Here is a 24,668-nt window from a genome sequence, read left to right as displayed (position 1 = left end):
TCACCTGTGTCTACTTCCTAATCACCCTGTCAGATACCAGCCCCCTTTTCTCCAGTCAGTTGTCATTTTGTTTTGTGCTCTGGTTTTCAGCCACCTGAGCCTGTAAACTTAAAGAACTATAAACCTGGATTCTCAGCTACTTTTTTGTTTAGCTACGCTGCCAGATAAAGCATTTGTCTTTGCACTGAATAAATCATTGAACTGGACCTGGATTTTTCTGCATTTGGACTCTTTGCCTGGTAAGTAAGTACATTTTTTACATTCCATTTTTGCCTTCTACTTCTACTCCACTGAACCTAAGGTGGGAGTATTGTACTACTACTATTGTTTCTACTCCACTACATTTATCTTCAGCTTTTAGCTGCAGTTACTTATTAGATTAAGATATTACATAAGAAACATACTATGTGCTTATAAAATACAATGCAGTGTTTAAAATAAACCAGTGGCTCCCGACCACTTTGGCTCGTATAACCTTACAAACTAATAAATTAAAATAATAAACTTTATTTATATAGCACCTTTCAAAACACAGTTACAAAGTGTTGTACAATAAAACTGAACACATTTAAAACACAAGGAGAATAAAACAAATAACATGTCATAAGGAAGGCCAACACTAAGATAACTAGTCCATACCCATTGAGTGCACAGTTGCCCACGTACAGTTTCACATGGTGTGTGTTATATATAGGTCATAGGAAATTGCAGATTAAATAGTCGACTGAACCCATTAAGAAGAGCAATGTATTCAGACAGAGTTTTTGTGAATTTGATAGTACGACTGCAGCCACAGCGATCTGTTGCATTTTAGCCATTTTTCTGTTGTTATAACAAAAAAATAGATTTCTCCAGTCACCTTGAGGCGTCCTGTTCTACATATCTACCAAGTTTAGTAAAAATCCATATGGCGGTTAGGCCTAGATAAGAAATGAGCTCTCTAGCGCCCCCATTTTGTTTGATGGGGTCAATAATGGAGGGGTCCCCTCAGATTATGTGTGGTTATATGCCTACAAAGTTGCGTGGTGATGGGTGAAACCCTTGAGATGTTATACACCTTTATGTGATGAGCCACGCCCTCCGCAATATTCATTGCCTTATAGAAGCTCAGTTTTAGGAAGTTTTCCAACTTTTGCCAAGAGGGAACTTTAGATATTGGTCCCTAGATTATGTTCACCCAGTTTCATGCAGATCGCTCAAACTTCCTAGGAAGAGATCCATTTGAAGTGTTTTTCAAAAAATTCAAAATGGCGGAAAATCTATATAAGTGGAAGTTATGGGTTCTTGAGGCAAATGTGTTCCTCATGAGGAGAGGCATCTCTGTGCAAAGTTTCATGTCTCTACGACATACGGGGCATGAGATATGCCCATTCAAAGTTTGACATTTCAATCGGTTGCTGTAGCGCCCCCCTTTGGCCAATTGATGTAATATTGCTTCATTCACATCTTCCCATGACCCTCTACCACTGTGCCAAATTTCATATGGATTGACCAAGTCAGTGAGGAGAAAAACGTGGAACAGACACACACACAGACACAGAGAGAGTTTTCCTCAATATATTTAAGATAAGATAAGTGGCCATTAAAATCAGTAAGATAGCACTAAAATAGACAGACAGCTCAGATAAAGTCAGGATGTGCTTTCCAATAGAAGTACGTTTTTAAGAGGGACTTAAACAAAGCCAGTGACTCAGACAGCCTGATATCCTCGGGCAGGTTGTTCCAGAGCCTCGGGGCCCTGGTTGCAAAAGCCTTTGGTCTGCAGCCTGGACCCAGGAACAAGCTGAAGACTAACAGGTCTGAAATGTAACCTGGAGCCATGAAGAGCCTTTAGAGTAGTCAATAATGTTTTAAAGTCAATCCTAAAGCAAACAGGGAGCCAATGGAGAGAGGCTAACCCTAGTGTGACGTGGTCGTGCTTCTTGGTTTTGGTTAAAAGTCTTGTGGCTGAGTGTTGAACAATCTGAAGTCGATGGAAGGTTTTTTGATTCAGACAGATACGAGATTAGAGAAAAGTCCAATAAATGAAAACATACTTGTGTTTTGGAAGTCGTTTCTCTCCTGGTAATCATCACATGACCCCTCAGATTTATCTTGTGACCCTTTGGAGGGGCCCGACTCTGAGGTTGGGAACCACCGGAGGGACATTTTCATGCAGGGTGAGTTTTTTTTTTGGCACTGTACTGCAAGTGTATTTTGCTGTTAGTATTAAGATTATTTTTTCCCCAATTTTTTATTTTAACAACAATAAACAAAGACATACACATACACACATCCAGTATGTGTCCAGAGATATTTATATGGATGATATATTCTGGATACTCTCCCTCTGGACAGTGACTTTTTCTCAATTGCAAGTATTTAAAGAGCTGAAAATGGAGTATTTTAGATTATTAAGTAAGTAAATGATGTGAATATTTTCCCCACTGCTCAGTAAACCTGCACATTTTCTCCAGCTCACTCACTTTCCTCACTGCTCAGCAAAGAAGATCCAAATGATTAAACTTTATATTAACATGATGAATGATCACAACTGGACACTGTCTGCATTAAATAGAGTTTATTTTAAATGATCTATTCCTTATACAGATTATACTGACAAATCCCTTTTGGGTCAAAGTGCATTAGAAAGCGTCCCTCCAGCTGCGCTCCACTCCTCAAAATGACAACGAAAACATTCAGTGAATTACAGACAGACAGTATATGTCAGATGTTAATCTTATTGAAAATGATAACAGCGTTATCTGAGTGCATGTTAATAAAGTTAAAAGTCTAACTGTCCGCCAACGCTGCAGTCACATGTTGTGATATGTTTGGAAATTGATGGTGAACCGAGGTGAAGGTTTGGTTTCTTATCAGATCTTTGTCTCTGCAGCTTTTGGCTCGCAGCCAATAGAAACACATCTTGTGATGTGCAGTCCTGCAGCGAGGAGTTAAAACAGTCAAACCGCAGAGTCTGGTCCTGAGAATTTAAAAGTGCTCGACTCAAATAAACCTGAAAAAACAAAACAGGAAGCTTCAGACAGGCAGATAAAAAGCTCTGGAAAGTGTCAGAGGTTCAGTCGGTTACAGGACAGTTCACTTTGGTACGAGTGACAGAAATAAATATAAATCTGCTTCCAGCTTCATCACAAGCACGAACAGGACAGTATAAATATGTTAAATTATCTTTGGAGATTTACATAGTCACATCAAATTTGGACAAATAATCAATGCCTGAGAACCACAGAGGTGTTTGGTGTAGAGCTGCAACGATCGATATCTTTGGATTTTGCTTTACAGCTCAAACAAGATTTGATATGTTAGGCTTTTAGAAATTGTTGACATTTTTCACTGCTTTCTGCCATTTTATAAACCAAACTATTAATTGTTCTTATTCAGAAAATGATGACGATAATTAGTAGTTGCAGCCCTGGAGTGGTTTCAGCCTTGGTAATATTTTACAGCAGCCTTATCAAGTCACATGTTGACTTTTTTATGAGCTCAGGTTGCTTCAGATGTTTCCATGCTGGAATAAATTTTTGGTCTTTTGTTTTCCGGCTGCTTCTGTGACATCTGAGGATGAATATGGACGATGGTCACTTGTTTTCATGGCCGTTTCTTTTCTCTGTGATCCTAGAAATTAACACAAAACACATAAAAGATTATAATTATCTGAACCATAGCAGCTCGTTTTCAGTTTAGTTAATACAAGATTTTTTTTTTTTTTTTTGTTATTTAAGTTTTCTATTTCAAGGACATCAACACAAAAAAATACAAACAAAAACACATCTAGTAAACGGACCCTGAACTCAGTTTTTCAAGAGTAACAACAGTGACAAACATACTCAAACAAACTCATTACTGCCATTAAAAAACACTCACATTATGACAGTCATGACTCATTTTAGAAAAAGTTATAACAGATCAGTTTTCACAGCTTTTAATTATGAGTAATGACCGAAGTTTTAGGCGTCTGTCTGCTGTTTGTCAGAGTGGTATAAAATGTCACCTGCTGTGTGTTGCCTCATAGTAGCTGTTCTCCTCCAGCAGCTCCTCTATGATCCCCTGAAAATACACATTTGCACAGGAAATCACTTCACCGCTGGCAGACAGACGTCCGATATGACTGTAAAGCGGAAATTTAAGATTTTTGTTTCAAAATGAGACACTAGATCCAGCAGGAGAAAACAAAGGCGACACCTGCTCTTACAGAAATATACACAGCCTGGTCGCCAGAAGGAAATGCTGGCTTTTTGCATGTTTCATATGTGTAATATCAACGCTTCTAAAGTTGTTGGAATATATCAGATGACTCTGTCTTCATCAGCTGGAGGTGGAGGGGATGGTGGATGGCGTGTCACCAGTGAGACACCTGCCAAGCTGCAGAGCACTGCTACAGACAAACAAACTACAAAACTAGTTGTTTTTTAGGAAGTCAGGAAACACACAAGAGAAACGGACCTGCATCTGCTGATAGGTGACTCCATCTTTGAGATTCCCATCACCTGTCAGAAGCAAAGAGAAAATCAATTCATTAATTCATCCAGCTGTGAATGTGAAGCATTTGTGGCCAGAAGGAACAAAAATGTACCACATTACATCAGTAATTTCCTTTTGAGTTTGTGTAAGAGGAGATCTGCCAAAGTCTCTGCAGTATTTTGTGTCTGATGTCTTTCACTGGAGGTACAGTATCAGGTGAAGCTGTACGAATGGTAACTCTTACCTGTGCTGTCAGGCTCCTCTGTGAAATGGTGGACCAGGGGCCACCAGTCAGAACTAGCCGAGTCTAACTCCATCAGGTCTGGAGAGGCCTGGAGCAGCTGCAGGGAAACAGGAAGGACACTCTCATTTTGCTTGAGGTGGTTGCAACACCCCCATTATCCCCCAGTATCTCAAAATAATGTGACAGAATTGGCATCTTATATTTAATCTCACCATTAATACAGCCAAAGAGGAAAACAATTTAATTGTTAGATTATGAACCTCATTTTAAACATTATTACCTTTGGTTCTTAGTTCACTGAAAGAAAAATAACACAGTTAACCAAAGGAAACCACAACCTTGCACAATTTGCATTTACATTTTCTTTAGGTACTTCCATCCTGTTTGCATTTTATTTATTAAGATATTCACCCTTTACTGGACTGTCATATTTTACCTTCTGTGCTGTTTATATTTTATACTTTCCACTATTCTTCATTTAGTGCAGTCTGTACTGTTTACTATTAGGCACCTTAACCATTCGAAACCTGGAGCAAGATCACTTTTCTTGTGCTGCTTTCAACTTGGTAAGAAATTAATATATTTAGAAAAATATTTTTTTGAAAATAGGGGGAAAAGGAAAAAAGCAAAGGAAAAAGGAAAAATATTATTAATTATTATTAAATTATGTTACAGAATTACTATAATTTTTAAGCACTTTTTCCAGGTCATTTCCTTGTTTGTTTGTTTGTTTTTGACTTCGTTTTTTTTTTAAAACAAATTTTCTTGTTTTTAATTTTCTTTTTTGGCGTCATTTCTTCTTTCGTTGCTCACTGCCTTCTTCCCATGTTTTTGAAAGAAATCAAGCCAGTTTGCTGTCAGGTTTCAAAGGGTTAAACAAAACAAAAATCTGTATAAGTACATAGTATATTTGTCTTGATTTGCTTTCATGTCACTGGTAGCAAAGTATTCATTACTTTTGCCCTGCTCTTACACTTTGATTTGATCACCTTACATTACAATACCTGCACTGTCAATCATAAATTTGCACTACTATCATAAGCATATCTGCTGTAGTAACAACTCTCTGTAGTCGTCCTGCTGTGTGGTTTCATTCTCATGTTTCTATTCTTTTTACCTATTTTCTGTATTGTTATGTCAATCTGTGTTTCTGTATGTATTGTGTTGCGTAAAAAGCTACTTAATTTCCCTCAGGATTAATAGAGTATCTATGTATCTGTAGTTCCTGTACATTTTCAAGCTTTTCTTTTTCTTATGTGACATTATACAACAGTTAGTTCCGGCCCTGCAACCTGATTGGTCGAGAGACAGTAAAACCGTGACGATATTGGAGTACAACATCACGGTTATTTCACTGTGTATGTATCACTCCGCCTCACAGCTGATTGCAATCAACAATCAAATCAAAACTGACGGTTAGTGTCAGTGAGGTCAGCAGTTGCGTTGTAGGCTAATTAATTCATCCACTGTCAAACAGCCAAAAATATGGATTTATTTCCTAAAATAAGTTTTGAATTGAACTGTGAATGGTCATCAGAGGAAGATGAGGGAGAGGAGAAGCTGAATCCATCTGAGCACACATCCAGGTTTGTCAGTGTTTCATCAGCGGAGCTCAGTGACTTGGAGAAAAGCAACATACTGTCAGATCAGAAGGCAGAGTCGGCTGTGCCTGTGAAGCGACAGTCCACCATGCAGTCACCAGAGACATATTTCACCGGCTGCACAATTAATGGAAACATGCAGATAAATGTGTATAAAGAGTAAGTGCCTGGCGCACCATGTCTGTGTTACATAGCAACGATGACAGCGGAGTCCTGAGGGAACTATTTTTGTTGGCAGAAGACAAATAAAATGCTTAAATTATCTATTTTGTCCTCATTTTTCAACATTTCTTAATCAGCCTTGCTTATTTAACTGTTGAGCTGTTGTATAAAAGCAATATCACACTCGAGCTTGTGATGTTATACTGTGATATCGTCACAGCTGTGATTCGGTCGTAGGCATGAGGCCGCAGGCCTGGTTTAATCTTTGCAGTAGCAAAATCATCCTACTTAAATTCGGTCGTAAGACAATCACAGCCGTGACGATATCACAGTACAACATCACTCCCTCTCGTGTGATATTGCTTAAATATAATTTTGGGTTTTGAGAACTGTAAGTCGATTGTACAAACCTTACTGAGCTCCACTTTCAGGTTGTATGGATCACTCCCAAAGTGGAATAAAGACTTTTTAAATCTTTCAATGATCCGTCGTTTGATGTTGTGGTGTGGAGCAGGTGGAAGCTGGTGATGGAAAGAGTACAATCAGTGTCATCAGTTACAAATCAGTCCTCATTCAGCTTTATGTGAAGATGGTCGAGGTTGATGGTCGTATGGTTTTAAGTTTTTAATGGATTTGTAACAATGAATGAGCCAAACAGACATGAATGATTCTTTACACATGATTGAACCTTTTAAAATGTTATAAAAGCAGAACTTCTACATTTGAACTAATGAGATGTGTGTGCAGTGTTAAACTGAACCTTGAAAATCTATAAAACAGTTGTATTGATGTACCTGAGTGATGTAAATAATTTTGTGCAGCTGCACCAGGAGCCTCTGAATGGGATCATCAATCTGCCGAACCTTCTTCTGGGAGACGCAAATCCCCGCTGACACTGAGGTGAGAGCAAACACCAAATACACACACTCAGTGAGGCTAAATAAACTCGACACACACATTTATAAGATCGTTTTAGAAACGTCTGCTCTTCGGGTTGTTTTGTGTTCAGGCTGAAAAGGTACCTGGTCGTGGTTTAATCTTTGCAGCAGCAAAATCCCCTCTGAGGAGAGAGGAAGATTGAAAAGGCAGGTTATTAAACTGTGTCGGATGTGAACAAACTGTTTTTGGCTGGGTGTTTATGCATCAACAAACATCAGCTTTACAGATAACTGCTTCTCTTACAGTATTAAATGATTACTGTGCCTCATATACACATTATATACAATATACACGTCACACTGACCACACAGAAGTCAGTTATGTGCAGACACCAGAAGAAAATGTTGGCATTGTTTCTGCAAACCACGGATTAGTTGCATTTGTATGTTTCACACATGTCACATCACTCAACCCTGACCTTCCCCATCCCCCGTGGGTCTTTCTCTAAGTTCTACTATACATGTATAAAGTTTCTCAGAGTGAAAATGAAGACAAAATACGAATACAAATTCATATTTCTAAGTTGAGCGCCTCCTTCTCTAACCTTAAGCATGATGTAACCTGCCCCCTTCATCGGGGCAACAGTCTATCGATTGCGTGTGCTCTAACAAAGTATAATAAATTAAAGAAACATGTCCTGTAGCTAATCCAGATAGTTCCCTCATTAGGTTCATTATTGGATGAACAAGCTGGCTGTCACTCAAGATATTTGCAGCCTGTGTAGCAGAGCGTAATCGTAGATATAGAAGAAAGGAGATGGATGACAATTTGTATTTTCCTTCAGATCCTGAAAGCTTCTTAAATCAATGTCATTTATAATGTCTCCTAAGCAATATCATCGTCTCTAAAGTGACAAAGTATATGCGCTGATTTTGCCATCAGGAGGTGGAGGAGATGGCGGATGGTGTGACACCTAGGTGAGGCGGCTGCCAAGCTGCAGACCACTGTTCCAGAGCTACAAACAACAAAATCGGTTGTTTACTAGTGGTTCATCATTGTGTCTTCCAAAGACTTTTTAGCCACGAATGTGGATGTTTTTAGCAATGCGTTGCAGTGTTTCCAGCAGGGAAAGTGCCACATAAAGCAGATGTTTTTTACTAGGACATCGCTGCATTTCCAGCCAGGGTTATGCCACTGAAAGCGGGTGTTTTAAGCCAAAATATGATCCTTTCCTAATTAGAATCAAAAGGTCTTTGTGCCTAAACCTAACCACACATTAACCACAGCGTTGTTGAAAATTAAAGCCTCAATGAATCCACACTCTAAAGAAGCATCCATTGATTTGACTTTAAACAAATTAGGGTAACAATTTGAATGCGTCTTTTTAAGTAGTTCCAGTTCCAGCATTGTCTTTATAGTGTTTTATAATCTGACAAGTTAGTTTTGTACAACCTACATGATTTGCTTTGATCTCTAAAAGCTTGATTAAGTTGAACCCACTTATTATTTATCCAAAAGTTAAAATATATATAGTGGTCAAATTATTTTGTGTAAGATATTAACTAACTTATTTCTTTAAATTCCATCCTACTAAAAATGGTAATCTTTTTTTTTTTTTTTGACCAACTTCTAAGAATAGGTTTTAATCTGACTAAAACACTTTAATATTACAAATGTATTTTTTTATGCTGAATAATTTCTTTATGTCAAGTCTTATGCACTTCCTCCATGAATGATTGTATATAGTGCACTACATGCATGTAACATGCAAATGTAGTGTGTCTGCGGTTTGCAGAAACCTACAATGCAAATATTTATTCTGGTGATTTGGTTAAAATGTGAGATTTGTCACTTACCCAGACTGAATTTGGTCCAGTGTAACACAGGCGCTGGGCTTAAATCCTTTTAACAAAACAAAACAAGCCAAAAGATCAAATCAAACAGTGAATCAGTCTGAAAAAAATTAAACAATAGCAGCTTCTAGCTTCAAAAGACAAGCCTTGTTACTGCAAGACTGCAGGTCCACGTCCCAGACTGCCTGCTCTTGTTTGCAACAAACAGGTTGTTTTATTTATCATAGAAAACCAGCATCTTGTTGTGTGAACATCCACTTAATATATACAAAAAAAGCCTTTGAATCCTATTGAATATAGCAGAACTAACCGTAGTGTTTTCCTGTAGAGGCAGTGATGTCAACTTTGGCATTGCATGGCTCAGCATCACCATCTGATGCATCATCTAAAAGCACACATAATTACATATTTACATGTTGTTTTTTATTAATCTTTCCCAGTCTGTTTAACTTAACAGTGTGAAACTGAGTCACCTTGACTGATGAGCTGTTCGCTGTGGTTTGAGCTGCAGGCTGCAGAAGAGCGTGGAGTCGGACACTCAGTATTCATGAAGGGTTTTTCCTGCAAAAAGTGCAGCATGTGTTTTAAAGATCCTGCAGGAAATACTAAAAATATTTTCAACTTTTATATCAAATCACAAATTTGCGAGTAATTATTAAATAAATCTAATCTCAATAGTCCTGAAAGACGCCCTTTTGATTTTAGAAGTCCTGTTTACCTGAGACAGGTTTGAGCGACAGCAGTCCATCCTGCATTTGTGCCTCTCCAGGAAGTACTTCTGCGCTCGCTTCCTGTCTCTCTCTGCTCTCCTTTCCAGTGCATTCTGGGAAGTGTAGAGGCCGTCCATCAGCCTCATCATGAGGTCAGAGATCCTGGTGCTGACGGCCACAATGTCCGGCCGTTGGTCTGCATCTGGACTCAAACACCTGACAGGATGTTCCATAACAGAACAGAGTACTGTGTGAATACACTGAGTGACTCAAATATGAAATTACTTTTAATCTATAGCAATAAAGACACAAAAGTAATACAATGGCAATTTAACATGGAGATCTATTGACTCGCTTTTGGAGGCAGCCTCAAGTGGTCATTAGAGGAACTGCAGTTTTTGGCACTTAGGCGTTGGCTTCTTTTTTCAGCTCTGAAGGTTGCCACTTTATCAATATCCATATTTCAAAATTAAAGTCTCACCATCTGATCATGTCTATGACTCTGTCTGAGTAAGCTCCTTCTTCAATCGGCTCGTACGCGGCCTCGACAATCTACCGGAACAGAATAAGAAGCAAAGAACAATCAGACGACAGAGAGGAAAGCATTTTAAATGTGTGTGTGTGTGTGTGTGTGTGTGTGTGTGTGTGTTATATATAACCTTGCTGGCCAGCGACAGCATGTTACTGCTGTAGAACGGAGGCTGTAAAGTGGCCACCTGGTAGAGGATGCAGCCCAAAGCCCAGACGTCAGCTTTCTCTCCATACGGCTCGTTTTTCACCACCTCTGGACTGACACACACACACACACACACACACACACATACACATTTGCATGTGTTACCTTATAAGCAACCTTTACAACGCATTCCCAAATACCAAACCTTACTTTACCTAAACTTGATCTTAACCAATCCTAAAAATAGATTTTTATCAAAGTTGGAGGCCAGAAAATGTATTCACTCTTGTGGTCTACAACTGAAATTGATCCTTACAAGCATATAAGACCACACACACACACACACACACATATTTGCAGAGCTGTTGTCAAGACCATTAACACACCTGAGCTGCAGTATATTTGCAGTTTCTCTAAGTTGCGTCTCTAACAGGCCGTAAAAACATCAGCTCTGCCACGCTTCTGTAAAGGGAGGTTTCACCCAAAACACATTTTCTCACCTTCTTCTGATGTTATCTCACCATGCAGACAGTTTTATTTGCAGAGATGTCTGCCCCCCTTCATGATGAAAAAAGTTACCTCTCAAAACAATCATTGCTAATCTGGTTGATCCACAGACTTTAAACACGAGCAGATGTTAAAACCGACCGTTTAATCTAAAAGCAGCTGGATGCTCAGAATGAATTTCCTCACCAGGAGTAAAGGATGGTGCCGACCACTGACGTCAGCTTGCTGTTCTCCTGTTTCTGCTTTGCAAGGCCAAAGTCGGCTTCAGGCAGAAGAAACACGCAGGTTAAACTTTTATAATGAGAGAAGACGTGGAGGAGAGTGATAGACTGCTGACACTCACTGATGGTGACTTTGTCCTTTTCCCCCAGCATGATGTTATTAGGTGTGAGGTCGCGGTGGACTATTCTCTTCTCCTTGTGCAGGTACCTCAGAGCCAGACACATCTGAGGAGACAAATTTATCAATCAGTAAATAAGCTATTAAAAGGACTTTTGGAGATGCAGAGATATTTCCATTCAGACAAAACATCTCTCTTTTGCCAGTGGAAATTATTTACATTCATATTTCAGGCTTTTATCCAAAAGCTGTTGGCAACGAGCACAGAAATAGACCAGGCTGAAATTCCTCAGCTGCTGGAGAATCAAAAATCTTTTATAATGCGAAGAATGTGCTGGAAACAGTCTTTTACTGCAGAGGTCCCTGACTATATCTGTCTGATGAACCCCCACATTCCTGTCTGATGAGCTCAAATACCCCTTCATCAGCACAAATGTCCCTGATACATACATTTGAATGAATATTAAACTAGATTTTATTTAAAGGTGCAGTCAGCTGCTCATGCTATGTACCGGGACACTGCTAACGCTGCTGCCGGGATACAGCTGAGGAGGAGCCGGCTGCTAATGCTATGTACCGGGACACTGCTAATGCTGCTTGCCGTGCTGCTGTAGCTCAGTCGTAACTGTAACTGATGCTGAGACTCTACAAACTGTGTGACTGGTAGATGGCGGTGGGTGGCGCAACAGGCCAAAACACAAATTCAAAACACAAACATGATTTGCGGGCCGTAAAAAATTTTTTTAGATGAAAATATTCTGGCTGTACTATTGTTGTCGGTGAGATCAGGATGTTATATGAACATTATTCCTTAGTCTCTGTGACATATTAGGAGGATTTTACGACTGTTTGCTTTATATTTCTTACATATAGCTCCTTTAAAGAGTTGTTACCTGTATGAATATATTCCAAATCCTGTCTTCTGTGAACTTCTGCTGCTTCTCCTTCAGTGAGTTGAAATGCTCCACCAGCGGCACGCCCTCGATCAGCTCCATCACGATGTACAGCTTGTCACCTAAAACAAACGGTATGATTATTTAATTTCTGGCGTGTTCCCTTCTTACAATAGCTGGGGGCTTAAAGGGGGCAGAAAGAAATCATCCTCACCTTCCAAAAATGTCTTGTAATATTTTACAACGTTTGGGTGCGTCATCTAGAGAAGAAGAGCCAAGAATAAACAACGTAACATGGCAGTATTTGTTCAGATAGTTATTACACTCTGAATGATGAAAAGTGAAACTTCGTGCCTGTTCTTTGATGATGGTGAGCTCAGAGATGATTTTCTCCACGTTACTGTCTCTGGACTTCTTGTCTTTGCCAAACACCGGGTTGTGGAGGTTCACTTCCTTCAGAGCCAGGAGGTTCTGGCCGCTCTGCTTTCGGACCTGTCATTGGGTATATATATTGGAAACAGTGACTCATGATGTGAATAGAGATGTTCTGATACCTTTTTTCCTTCCCGATACCAATTCCATTACCTGAACTTGTCTATCAGCCAGTACAGAGTTTGAATCTGATACCATTGCGTTAAAAAATAGATAACAGCTGTATACTACTGGGGTTCAAACCCCAGGGTGGGGGAGCCCCTCTGTGCAGAGTTTGCATGTTCTCCGTGTCAGCGTGGGTTTTCTCAGGGTGCTCCAGCTTCCTCCCACAGTCCAAAGACATGCAGGTTCATCGATGACCCCCTATTGGCCATGGGTCTGAATGTGAACATGAATGGTTGTCTGTCTCTATGTGTCAGCCCTGTGATAGTCTGGTGACCTTCCAGGGTGTACCCTGCCTCTCGCCCAATGTCAGCTGGGATAGGTTGCATAAAATTCGTGTCCACCCTGCCCCCCCGAGTCACTTGTTGGTGTATGCCCACTATACACTACCAATTTGCCGACATTTCCATCTGCTCTGCCCCACTGGTCACTTTGTGGACACAGCTTGATTGGCTGTCTTGATGCAAGCACCATTTAAATGTTTCGAAATGTCACGCCCTCTCGTCACACCGCCAGCATGCTTTGTGCAGAGAATCAGTCCCTTCCAATTCATAATGAATGGGAGCAAATATCTGGTCGGGTAAAGTGGGCATGCACTGTAAAGCCCTGATCACACAGGAAGTGTTTCACTGGTGGCAAAATGTGAGGCACACCACGCTTCCTTTTTTTAAATTGAATTCCAGAAGTAAAAAAACAAACACTTGCTGCACCTTTTTACAACTCCATTACGTTCTTATCCTAACCTTCCCATGTTGTGTACCATCTACCATTTTTTTTCTCAGTAATTAATAGCTAGTTCCTGCCATGTTGAGGCAGAGGGTACTTGCTGTAGCTCTGGTTGAGGGTGAGAGGCTGTCAGCAGATAAACAGAGATCTGTGTGGGTACATGAGACCCTAAAAAAGAGGGTGGATCATGGGGAGTACCACCAGTTGGTCCAGGAGCTTCACCTCGATGATGGCCGTTACCAGGCATATTTTAGGATGACTTGGGGGCAGTTTGACAACCTGCTGTCTATCATCAGGCCGTATAGCTCTGGGTATCCAGCAACCACTACCACCAGTTTCTCCTCCACTGTTTACCAACTGTAAACTTGTTGTTGTGACCACCACACAAGGACTGCCTCTCAACTCATCCGATTGAACAATGGGAAAAACGATGACGAAAAAGGAGATGATGTGGGGCGTTTTTCAGCTCTAAGTTTAAGTTTTTTCAGCTTGTGGAGTTCAGAGCACTTAAGCAAAAATGCCAGGCACCTAGAGCGCAGAAATGTGAGGTGCGTAGTGACACAAAAACCACGAGCAAAAAGCTTCATTCTCATTTAAAACAATTACAAAAAGCTGCCTCCAGCTGCTAAAATGCTTTCTGCGTGATCCGGGCCTATAGCAGTATTTGTCCGAGGTTGCACGGCGCAACTTGCTGCTGTTTTTGAGCAGCAAAATAGAAGAATTGATTCCCAGGGAAACTTTTTATCTGGGTGTGAAACTACTTTAAAGTTTATTAATAAATTATGTGGGATCAGATCAGTGATAGACTTGTGTATTCGCTGATACCCGACCAGGCAGTTCAGTCAGTATCAGAGGCATTTCCGATACTGGTCTAGATGTCAATCACCTGACACTGTTCTGATGTTCGTACCTTAAAGACACTTCCAAACGCCCCAGTGCCCAGATGGTCCAGTATGGAGTAACCGTTGATGACTTTAAGTGGGGGTCGGTTCTGGTCCACAGTCTCGATGCTCTCTCTCAGACTGTCCAGTTCCTCTTCCTGCATTACAAAACACACATCACTCCATCCATTCCTAAGGAATCCTTCTTGTCAGTCTACATTTCGTTCCATAACACAGTAATATTTCTTTTTATTTTACTGCCAAAAAGCAGCTGAATAAACAGCTGAATCCATTTAGAAGCTGTTCTCTTACAGTGTAGAGTGAAACTTTGGTCTGCAGTCCCTCGTAGGCCGCGAGGTCCCGAACATAATGTCCAACATCAATAAACAACTCAAAGAGGTCGGTGGGAAAGAGTCTGAAATGGATAAGAGATTACGTAACAGCAGTGGAGAATAATTCGAAGAGATTTTTTTCCAACAGTAGCCAGATTTAAAAGATTTATGCATGACATGAACTTAAGCTTGTGTACAGAATGTTTCCTTTCTAAAATAAATATCACCTCTTAAATAGATGCCTGTTTCTTTCCATGCTGAAGAGAAACCGGAGGGTTCTAAACGCATAGCACTGCAGATATGCAAAGAAATGTGTTACTTTCAGGTCGTTACATTTACATTATAGTGTAATTGATTACATGCATGAAGTCATATACCTGTAAAGATGTGACCTTTGGTCCAGAGTTTTGTGGTAAAATCAGTTTGGCTATTACATAGACCCCATTTTCCTGAGAAAAGTATGACGGCATTAATTGAAATGGTGTTTTAAAGTATTTAAAATGTAGTAATTTGATGTAATTGTTGGCTTATTCATTCCCATCCTCTTGACCGCCCTGCTCGTCATGTGAGGAAGTTTCCTTACCTGCACAATGTGGTGAGCAGATGTGTCATCCAGGCTAAGCTCAGTCAGAACTGTACAGCAGGCTGGAAAATGGATTAAAGGAGATATGACTTAATTTAAGAACTCATACACGCAATCTTATAGTCTCAGACAGTCCAGTGAACAGCTGTGGACATTAATAACTCTCTCCCCAAACCAAAGGAAGAACAAAGTCTGGAAACACTGACGCCTTCAGACTGTAAAGGTCAAAGTTTCTCTGCCGTCTCCTATTAGGACAGATGTAACAAAATGTTTATGTTTTTGACCCAGATTAGTTTTATTATACAGTTTCTTTTTACAGAGACAGAAAATTTACAGCTATTTCCTCCCAAATCAGAGATACAGTAAGCCAAGTCTCAGTGGTCTGGATTCTCACTTCAGGAAAAAGCTGTTTACATTCTGAGCGCTGATAAGACTCCATTGCCAGGAAGAATTTGCTGTGCACGCTGGCCTTTTTCACCATCTCGCATAGTTCACAAAATTACACTGGGTGGTTTCTAGCTCTAAACAAACAGTAAAGAAAAATGCAGTACTTTCTGTGCAGTATGTGGTGAGTTGTACAGTCCCTGACCTGACTGCAGGGCCATAGTGTTGTCCACCTCCTCCTGCGGGCTGAGCTCCTCTCTCATGTGCTCTCTCTGGATGCGGCCGGCTGCGTTGGCGCTGGAGAGCGTCTCGATGGATGAGCGGTCAGAGACATACTGCCTGTTGCTGGAGAAGATATTTTGTATGTCACCACACTGTATGATATGAATACACACATCCCGACCACATGCAAGCAAGACCATATCATATATCTGCATCCATATCAAACACTGTGATCCTGATCACGTGGATCTTTCTGCCGTACTAGCATCCTGCTAACCATTGTACAAGCGTTGGATATAAACTGGACAACTGACATGCTGCACCAGTTTCCAATGTGATAGCACTAACTGTGATATCATTTGCTTTGCCAAAACCTGGCTAAATCCTGGATAGCACCGTTGAATCAGGTGACTCTTTTTCTATCTGCCAATCTGACAGAGCAGAGGACTCTAGCAAGGAGTGTGCTTTATGGTGAATGAGGATTGGTGTGACAGTGGGAATGTGAGGTGCTGTCCGGTTCCTGCTCACCCTGAACCACAGGGGGAATAAACACACTGGATCCCTGCTATGCAGCATTCAGTGGCGGCTGCAAAGTGGTGCTTGGGAGGAGCGTCTTCGCAACCATCCTGTTTAGGTCAAGATTGTCAAGGAAGTGTATTTTCCAGGACACATCAATGAATTCACTGAGTCTGTGGTGGATTTAATTTGTGAAACAACAGAAGTGCTCAAAACTACAGTAAAATCGTACCACAACACAAACCATGGATTACCAGAACAATCTGGAAACATGGACAATTATTAAGTGTAAGAAAAGACCAACAAGGACTAAATTACAGCACACAAGTTGGAGGAGCTGACAAAATCACATTTCACTGAAGTTTTACCTTGTAACACTTCATGTGACAAATAAATGACTGATTAACTGATTTATAAAGGCACTTCTTTGTCCTTTTTTTTTACCTGAAAATGAAGCTTTTTAACTAAAATGTCATACATACTTGTCATACTTGTTACTGTTGTAATTGCATCCTTTATCACTGGCTGTTTAACTATGGAAGGTAAATCTGCAAGTGTTGATGGCCAGAAATCACAGAACCCAGTCGTCAACATCCTGCAGATGCATCATGGTAAATTTAATGGTACGGGGTGGTAGAAATCTGAAGTTTTTCCCCTTACAAGTCCTCTGAGCTACTGCAAAAATTTAGTGCTGCACTTCCATAAAGTTAGAGGACTCATATGAGACAGATTTTAAAAGAAGAATGGTCAAAATTGAAACGCAGAGGCTCCAAAATCACCAGATCCCTAAATTCCCTTGATGCACAACAGCATATTTTTTTTAGATCTTCCCTGCCTGCCTCTGTTCAAAATCCATGCCCCAGTCTGTAATGCAGGCTTTCTGCTTAAATTTGAAGACTAAGCTAAGATTACTTTTGAATCTAATAATAGATGCTATCAGATTTCATTGCGGGAAATGTGCGATCCAAAGTTTTTGGAGCTTGACTCATACTAGAGACTAAAAGTCAGCATATCTTGGCCTTTGTTGGTCTGATTTTGAGCATTCCTCTGTTAATTCATCTCTGTGAGTCTCCAAACTTTATGGAGGTACAAAACTAAATTCCTGAGTGAGTGAAACCACAAATCACTTCAGTGTGGACAGAAAATTATCTGCTGTAGTTCTGACCACTGTTTTATCAGGAAAAAAGAAGCACAGATGGGTGACAAGAGTAAATGTTTTTGTTGAAACACATTGTGAGGCAGTGAATAAAGATACTGTGATAATATAAACATTAAATATGCTATTATTGCTCAGTCTCACAGACCTGTTCAGCAGCCGGAGAAGTTGCTGCACCCCGCCCCAGCTCCTGATCTCCATCCTGGTGTCGGGATCCTCGCAGAGCTGGACCAGGACCCAGGCGACGCTCCACAGCAGCTTCAGGTGCTGGCCGTACAGCAGGCTGAGCAGCACTGGCAGACCCTCCAGCTCCCGGACCTGGTCCCTCACCCGCCTCACCGGGGACAGGAGCCTCAGCAGCTCCGCACTCATCCTGGGGGAAACATCAGGGTCAGTCCAGCCTCTTTTGTTTCCATGTTTTATGTTGTTTATTTAAATTCAGTCCCTGCAGCTTCAACAGCAATGTCTCTATTTACTCTCAGTTAAGACAACACGAGAAGAGATAAGCTATTTTTTTTGTATTTTATCAGCTCTGATGAACAAAGGAAGGTTCCCCTAGTTTAAGCACAACATTTCATCTGATAGTGATGAACACATCAACAAAGAAGTGATTTCTAACCTCTTTGACAGCAGGTCGTACTCCTGCAGGATTACAAGCAGGTTCTCCACTATGGGTAACTCTCCAATCTCCTCCTTGCATTCTGGGCTGCAGAAATAAAACGACTTGAGGCAGATGAAATCATAAATGTATTTAATGCATTAAATGAAGTATCTGTTTACCTGTCAGCCAAAGTGGTGAGTGCCAGCAGGGCTCCCAGCAGCACGCTGCTATCTGTCGTGGAGAGGAGCTTCACCAGGGTCTAGAGATGGTTTAGTTCATTAGAGACTTAAATCTTTTTCCATAAAGTACATAAAATGTAGTAGAATTTGAGATGATAAAGAGCAGAGACACTCACTGACTGTCATGCTACAAGAACAGCATGACTTAATATGGTCATACATCTCACAACGAGAGTGTGTTAGATTGGCGATCACTCTGCATGAGGGTTCATTTGACAGCTTGGTGTAAATATTTGCAAATATTTGCACGCTGGAAGCAGCACTGTTCACTACCACTATCAAAACCAAGTACTGGACAGGGAACGCAACTATACAGACAATTTTGTTATTCTTAGTTTAACCATAGAGCTTAAAATGTAAAGTTTTACATGTGGTTGACACGACAAGAGAAGCTCTGGTAGGAACATCTAAAATCCTTTGCCATTTAGATTATTTAATATCTTGTAGGCAAATGTCACATGTCAGCGCACTGGTGGTCACAAATATGAGAGGTCATGGTGTGTCTAAAATGGAAAAGGTTTGACCTCTGAGGAGCAGGAACCATTGAGGAGGTATTTATGCAATGCAATATAATAAATAAACAGTGAAAATGAAATAATATTCTCGATTTGAAATTAAAAAAAATCTATATTATGATGTAAGCAAAATAAAATCAAAAATATATTTTACGTCCCTGTTGTGGGTCTAAACTTCCTCCTACAACAATAAGTTTATCTCAGACGTGAATATGATTCGAAAACAAACAGCCCATAATCACAGATAACTTTATCTCACTCACCCTATGAGCGCCGCTCTCGATGACCCAGACCTTTTGATCTCCAACAGCAGACAGCTTCTGAAACATGTCTGCAGAGCAATCAGCAGAGGGAGCGCTGATGAGGACGCACACAAGACTCACATTATCAGTGTCGTCTTCACACTACCTTCAGATTACTCACAGGTCATTGTGACCAGCTTCTGCACAGCGAGCGCCTGTTCGCCACAAGATATGTACATGGCAGTGACATGCTCCATATACTGGAAGACAAAGAGAGCAGCAGTGAGGATGGCATGAGATATGTGTGAGGATAAATCACAAAACACAGCTTGTTTAGGCGTGTGAGAAAAATCTTAGAGAGCATTTACCCTGGCGAGTGAATTTATGCCTTGGATCTGGTGGAGGATTTTCTAAAAGAAAGCAGTTGAGAGACATTTTTATTGTATTCATACAACACATAATAAACACTAGAAATGTAAATTTTTCAAGCTGTACCTGATGGTGGGGATCTCTCATCAATAATCGTAGGCAGATCAGAACTCTGACAACCGACTCAGGCTGTGCAGAGTCGATCCATTCACTACAGAAGGAGTAAATATTGTCAGTAAACCTTGTGCGAGACATGAGAAGAAATTCAGGAGCATTTAAAAGATATTTTACCTGCAGAGTCGGTTCTTAACCAAAGACACAAGGATGTCAGAGAAGAGTTTGTGCAGTGGGTGGCTGCTGAAACATCTTTGGTCTCTGTAGGTGATGCTGAAAAATTAACATTTAAGTAAATCCAAAACGGTAGCTATACACTGTTTTTGATTTTTAAAAGACAAGTTAGTTAATTCAGTCATTCATTTTTCTGTAACCGCTTCTCCTGTTAGGGCAGATGTTTTCATGTGCTCCAGCGAGGGGGTCCACATTTTTCCTTAGTCATTAGTTCAAGGTCCACACAGTTTAATATATTCAGTGTCATACTTGAATTTGGACATGTTGCTGAGCTAGTTTGCTGTCTCTGTTAGGTAGCTGTTCGTCATTTACTCACTTTAAAGCAGCATCAGGCACTTCAAAATAAAAGTTCTGCGCCAGAAATCCATTGTACTTCAAAATAAAGTGTGTTTTTTACAACCTTGACACATTCACAAGTCACTTGCGCTCCATACAGAGTGGAGTTCGGGGTCGCGGGGGGGCTGGAGCCTATCCCAGCTGACACTGGTTGAGAGGCAGTGTACGACCTGGACAGGTCACCAGACTATCACAGGGCTGACACATAGAGACAGTCAACCATTCACACTCATATTCACACCTACAGACAATTTAGAGTCACCAGTTAACCTGCATGTCTTTGGACTGTGGGAGGAAGCTGGAGCACCTGGAGGAACGCACGCTGACACAGGGAGAACATGCAAACTCTGCACAGAAGGGCTCCCCCACCTCAGGTTCGAACCAGGAACCCTCTTGCTGTGCACACTGCACTACTGTGCATCTTATGGTAAACAAATGTTTATCCTCCATAACCATTAAGCAGTGGTGCATCTTTCTATAGGCCTTTTTGGTTGAGGGTGGGGGCTCTATATTAGGTCTGGTACTGCTGTTGGGTGTGACAGAGTCCTCCGAACAACTTGAAAATGCGTAAAGATCCATAATTTATCTCAAACAACTTGTACCATACAACACAGGTTGCATCATGGAAATCAGTATTTTCCAGGGCTGGAAATCAGACCGAAATGTGTCAAGATTTCTGAATCAACCAAAGAAAGCTGGCTTCCAGAGTCTGTCCAGATTCATAATTGTGTTCGCTTATTCTCTGACCACATAGTTCCTGATTTAAATCAAGGGGCCTCTAAAGAAGGAAAGGTCATGGCAACGGTGACAGCGTTCGAGGAGCACGCCCGTTTACGCCTCACTCGGTTTAGCTGCCGGGGAGCCTCACGTGTTTCCGTTACTGCACTGTCGAGAAGCCAGACTTTGGTGTCAGTTCTATTGCAGTCGATAGAGCAGCATGGCAGATCACACTTAAATCCATCATATCTTTATGTCACACCTTAAACTGATAAATCCCTCCACCAGATTAGAAAACACACATTACGTGATGCTCACTGACTTTTTTTTTTTTTTTTAAATCTAATGTAATGTGTGTTTTTTAATCTGATGGAAGATTTTTTCAGTCAAAAGTGAAACAACAAAGATATGATGGGTTAAAGTGTGCTCTGCAGTGCCCACCCTACTGCCTCCAACAGAGGTGATACCAATGTCTGGCTCCTTGAATGCTGTCTCTGACGTCATGACCTTTCCTTCTTTAAAGGTTCCTTAATTATAATCATCTTATTCCATGTGTGTTTTGTTAGCCTAATAATTTAAGCTTCGGATAATATGAAACTTAAAGACAGAAAATTGAATAAAAACCTGAATTTTTCCAGTTCAGAGGCTTCACTGGTGATGTCGCTCTCACTCCTCTGTCTGTTCGTGTCTCTCAGAGGCTGCAGGCCTTGAGATCTGCTGACTCCGCTGCTGCGTGCTTTACTGTGACTCAACGCTGCCACCTGCAACACAGGGAGTCTCACACTACAACATATACACAGACCTGGAGAAATATGAGCTGCTTTGTAATTGTTATCAAAATGTCTAGACACACCGCCGCAGCGTGGCGTCATTTGTTGTTGTTCACCTCTTGTCTGGGAATGCTTCTGGCAAGCAGGGACTGAAGCCTCCTGAGATCATGAGATGGCCTAGAGAACAGGATTCGTCAGGTGATTTTGTCATATTAGGAAAATAGATTTTAATTTGTGTAACAGAGCAGTAAATGGCCGTGAGGAGGAGATGGCCTGGCTTACTTGCTCTGGATTCCTCTGGATTTCAGGGGCAGTTTTTCTCCTTGTCTCACTTTTTTAACCGGATTGGACATTTTCAGCTTCCCCCATGAGTGGCCTGGCTCAACTTCAGACAGTTTAAGTACAAAGTGACATTTAGACAGTGGTGGAAAGCAGCTAAGTACATTTCTTTAAACAAGTATGTTTATTGGATTTTTAAAACACTTGGCATATTACATAAAAAACAATAACAAAAAACAAGTAAGGTATGAAACACAACATTCACAATAAGGCAACGTCTTAATATCAACTGCCCATATCTTATCAAAAGGATGTTTACCCTTAATTTGAAAAGCAGGTTTATCAAGGGCAGCAGAGTGTGACGGGTGTGTGTGTCATTTTCTTATCTGTCTTGCTTAGTTTACAGTTTACGGGAAAAATTCCAAGGATTCCAACACAGTTTGGGGCATACAGACAAGTGAACTCCTATGACATGAAAGGATGTCCAAAACCTGTATCCAGAAAGCCTGGATATGGAATGAAATAGCGTGCCCTTTATTCCACATTTATTACAGATATCAGGGATATTGGGATTGAATTTATTTAACATGGTTGGAGTTACAGATATTGTCATTATCCACTTATATTGGAGTAATAAAAAATGGGTGTTTATGGATTGTGTTTGAGCTTTAAGCAGATCGTCGGCCGGTGCTCGACCGAGATTTCGCTATTTAAGTCAATTCTGAGGAGATCTGGGAGCCGTCCAAACTCAGTACATTTACTGTAATACACTTCCTTCGTACAGTTTTAAGGTGTTTGTATTTTACTTCAGTATTTCCATTTTATGCTACTTCCTTCTTTAATTGTGCTACATTTTGGAGGCATTTCATAACTTGAGTAACGAGTTACTTTGCAGATTTACATTATTAGTACTGTACACAAATCAACTTATAAATAATGATATATTATTAAAGGTTTCGCTACATAAAGTAGGCTAAATAAAGTAAGTACAATTAGCTCCATCTTTACCAGCTGCAACATGTACACATTAATCCATCCCTAATTGTAATGAAGTCATATATTATGTACAGTATATTATTCTGAAATGGGCCATTCTGCATAAGAGTACTTTTACTTTTGGTACTTTAAGTATGCCTTGATGCTGATACTTTTGTACTTATCAGTTTGAATTCAGGACTTTAACTATCATGATTTTTGTGTCCTTGTCAGAAATAAGAAAAACAAAAACACTTTTCTTATTTTTTTTTTATTTTGTCCAACTTACTTTACACCAAAAGGAACATACAAAAAATAAATCTATCTGTCATTATTTTTTATGTATATGAATATAAAAAGTGGCCTTTTATGTGTGGTTTTTGCTATATTTCTTCTGTCCCTGAGACAGATTTTGGGCATTCAACCCTGCTTAATTTTGGATTTATTATCGATCGAAATACTCATTTTAATGACATGTAATCATGTGTTGTGAGATGTATTAGTATTTTAGGTATTTTTTAGATTAAAAAACACCTGCCTCTTGGGGTTACTGTCATATATGTCCACCACACTGTACAAAATATAAATTCTTTTTTTTTTCTTGGTGACCACAGCAATAGTTATGCGACAGCTGAGCACATGACTGGAGGAAAGTTTGCTCCATGGAGGGAATTAAAATAAGAATAATAATATGTTTATTAGCTCTAATTCCCAGACAGCTCTTATTACCTCTGAGTGTACAAATAATTAGAAAAACAACCTTTAATTATGTGTATTTTGTATAAAATTTAGTGCTAACGCTAAAACTGACATTAGCAAGCCAACATATCATGAGATTATTTTTTATGTGACAATGTAATTTCCATCACTTAGTTTATTGTGATGGAAAGACAAAACCAGTGTTGTGTTACTGAAAATACTGTATTAATGCATTTCTCTAAAAATGTGTTACATTATTTATAAGTTTCCAAGTTGCAGAATGACTTTTTAACACTACTGAAGTAAAAGATCTGAAAACTTCTCCCTTGCTTTTAGAAATTCAGAAATCCTACAGAATAAACACAGCTAGCTTCTGTGATAACAGGGCTGATTATGTTTGTCTAAAGGAGACGGCTGAGCTGAGCTGACCTTGTTTGTCAGTTTGATAAAGACAAGTCAAAGGTCTCTTACCCTTCCTCCAGCATCGCAAACCAGCATCAACAGTTGATTTTGAGCCGCTAAATACGTGTTTTGTTTCATTAAATATCCTTGTTCGGGGATATAGGCGACAGAGTTGTTATTCCTGTGACAGTAGACGCCCCTTACGTTAGCAAATAACACAAAACAATGTTAAGTTTCACCGCGTTTTTAACCAATCCAGATGAGCAGTATTAGAGAGTCGTGGTTGCCATGGATACAACAGACGCCATCCGCATTCCGTCACCAGGGTATTTTGACACAGGAATGTCGTTTGACAAGTTGACGCACAGAATCACATATATTATAAATTTTAAATATTAATGTCACTGATATTAATAATGTAATATATGATATGCGATAATGGCGACGAAGTTATGGA

General features: G+C 40.1%; 1 protein-coding gene across 1 annotated transcript; it reads right to left on the bottom strand.

The window, feature by feature from the left end:
• Positions 1 to 2,416: 2,416 nt before the first annotated feature.
• On the bottom strand, positions 2,417 to 24,456 carry nek10 (NIMA-related kinase 10). The gene is made up of 36 exons (XM_049583472.1): positions 24,281 to 24,456; positions 22,139 to 22,241; positions 21,973 to 22,033; positions 21,711 to 21,847; positions 19,977 to 20,072; positions 19,812 to 19,896; positions 19,685 to 19,726; positions 19,498 to 19,576; positions 19,338 to 19,405; positions 18,500 to 18,579; positions 18,339 to 18,425; positions 17,868 to 18,092; positions 16,031 to 16,170; positions 15,442 to 15,503; positions 15,236 to 15,307; positions 15,086 to 15,150; positions 14,839 to 14,941; positions 14,556 to 14,684; positions 12,680 to 12,817; positions 12,540 to 12,585; positions 12,326 to 12,447; positions 11,437 to 11,539; positions 11,280 to 11,355; positions 10,570 to 10,699; positions 10,392 to 10,462; positions 9,919 to 10,126; positions 9,674 to 9,761; positions 9,511 to 9,585; positions 9,204 to 9,249; positions 7,491 to 7,528; positions 7,263 to 7,363; positions 6,879 to 6,989; positions 4,706 to 4,802; positions 4,444 to 4,487; positions 3,992 to 4,047; positions 2,417 to 3,615 (listed from the first exon to the last, which is right to left on the bottom strand). The coding sequence occupies exons 2-36, from the start codon at positions 22,207 to 22,209 to the stop codon at positions 3,579 to 3,581; spliced, it is 3,189 nt and encodes a 1,062-aa protein (XP_049439429.1). The 5' UTR covers positions 22,210 to 22,241; positions 24,281 to 24,456; the 3' UTR covers positions 2,417 to 3,578.
• Between the last annotated feature and the right edge of the window lie 212 nt (positions 24,457 to 24,668).

The sequence above is a fragment of the Epinephelus fuscoguttatus genome, linkage group LG8, assembly GCF_011397635.1.
Source record: "Epinephelus fuscoguttatus linkage group LG8, E.fuscoguttatus.final_Chr_v1".
Classification (NCBI taxonomy): Eukaryota; Metazoa; Chordata; class Actinopteri; order Perciformes; family Serranidae; genus Epinephelus; species Epinephelus fuscoguttatus.
Note: the sequence above shows the minus strand (reverse complement) of the source record. Positions and strands in the feature narration are given on the sequence as shown.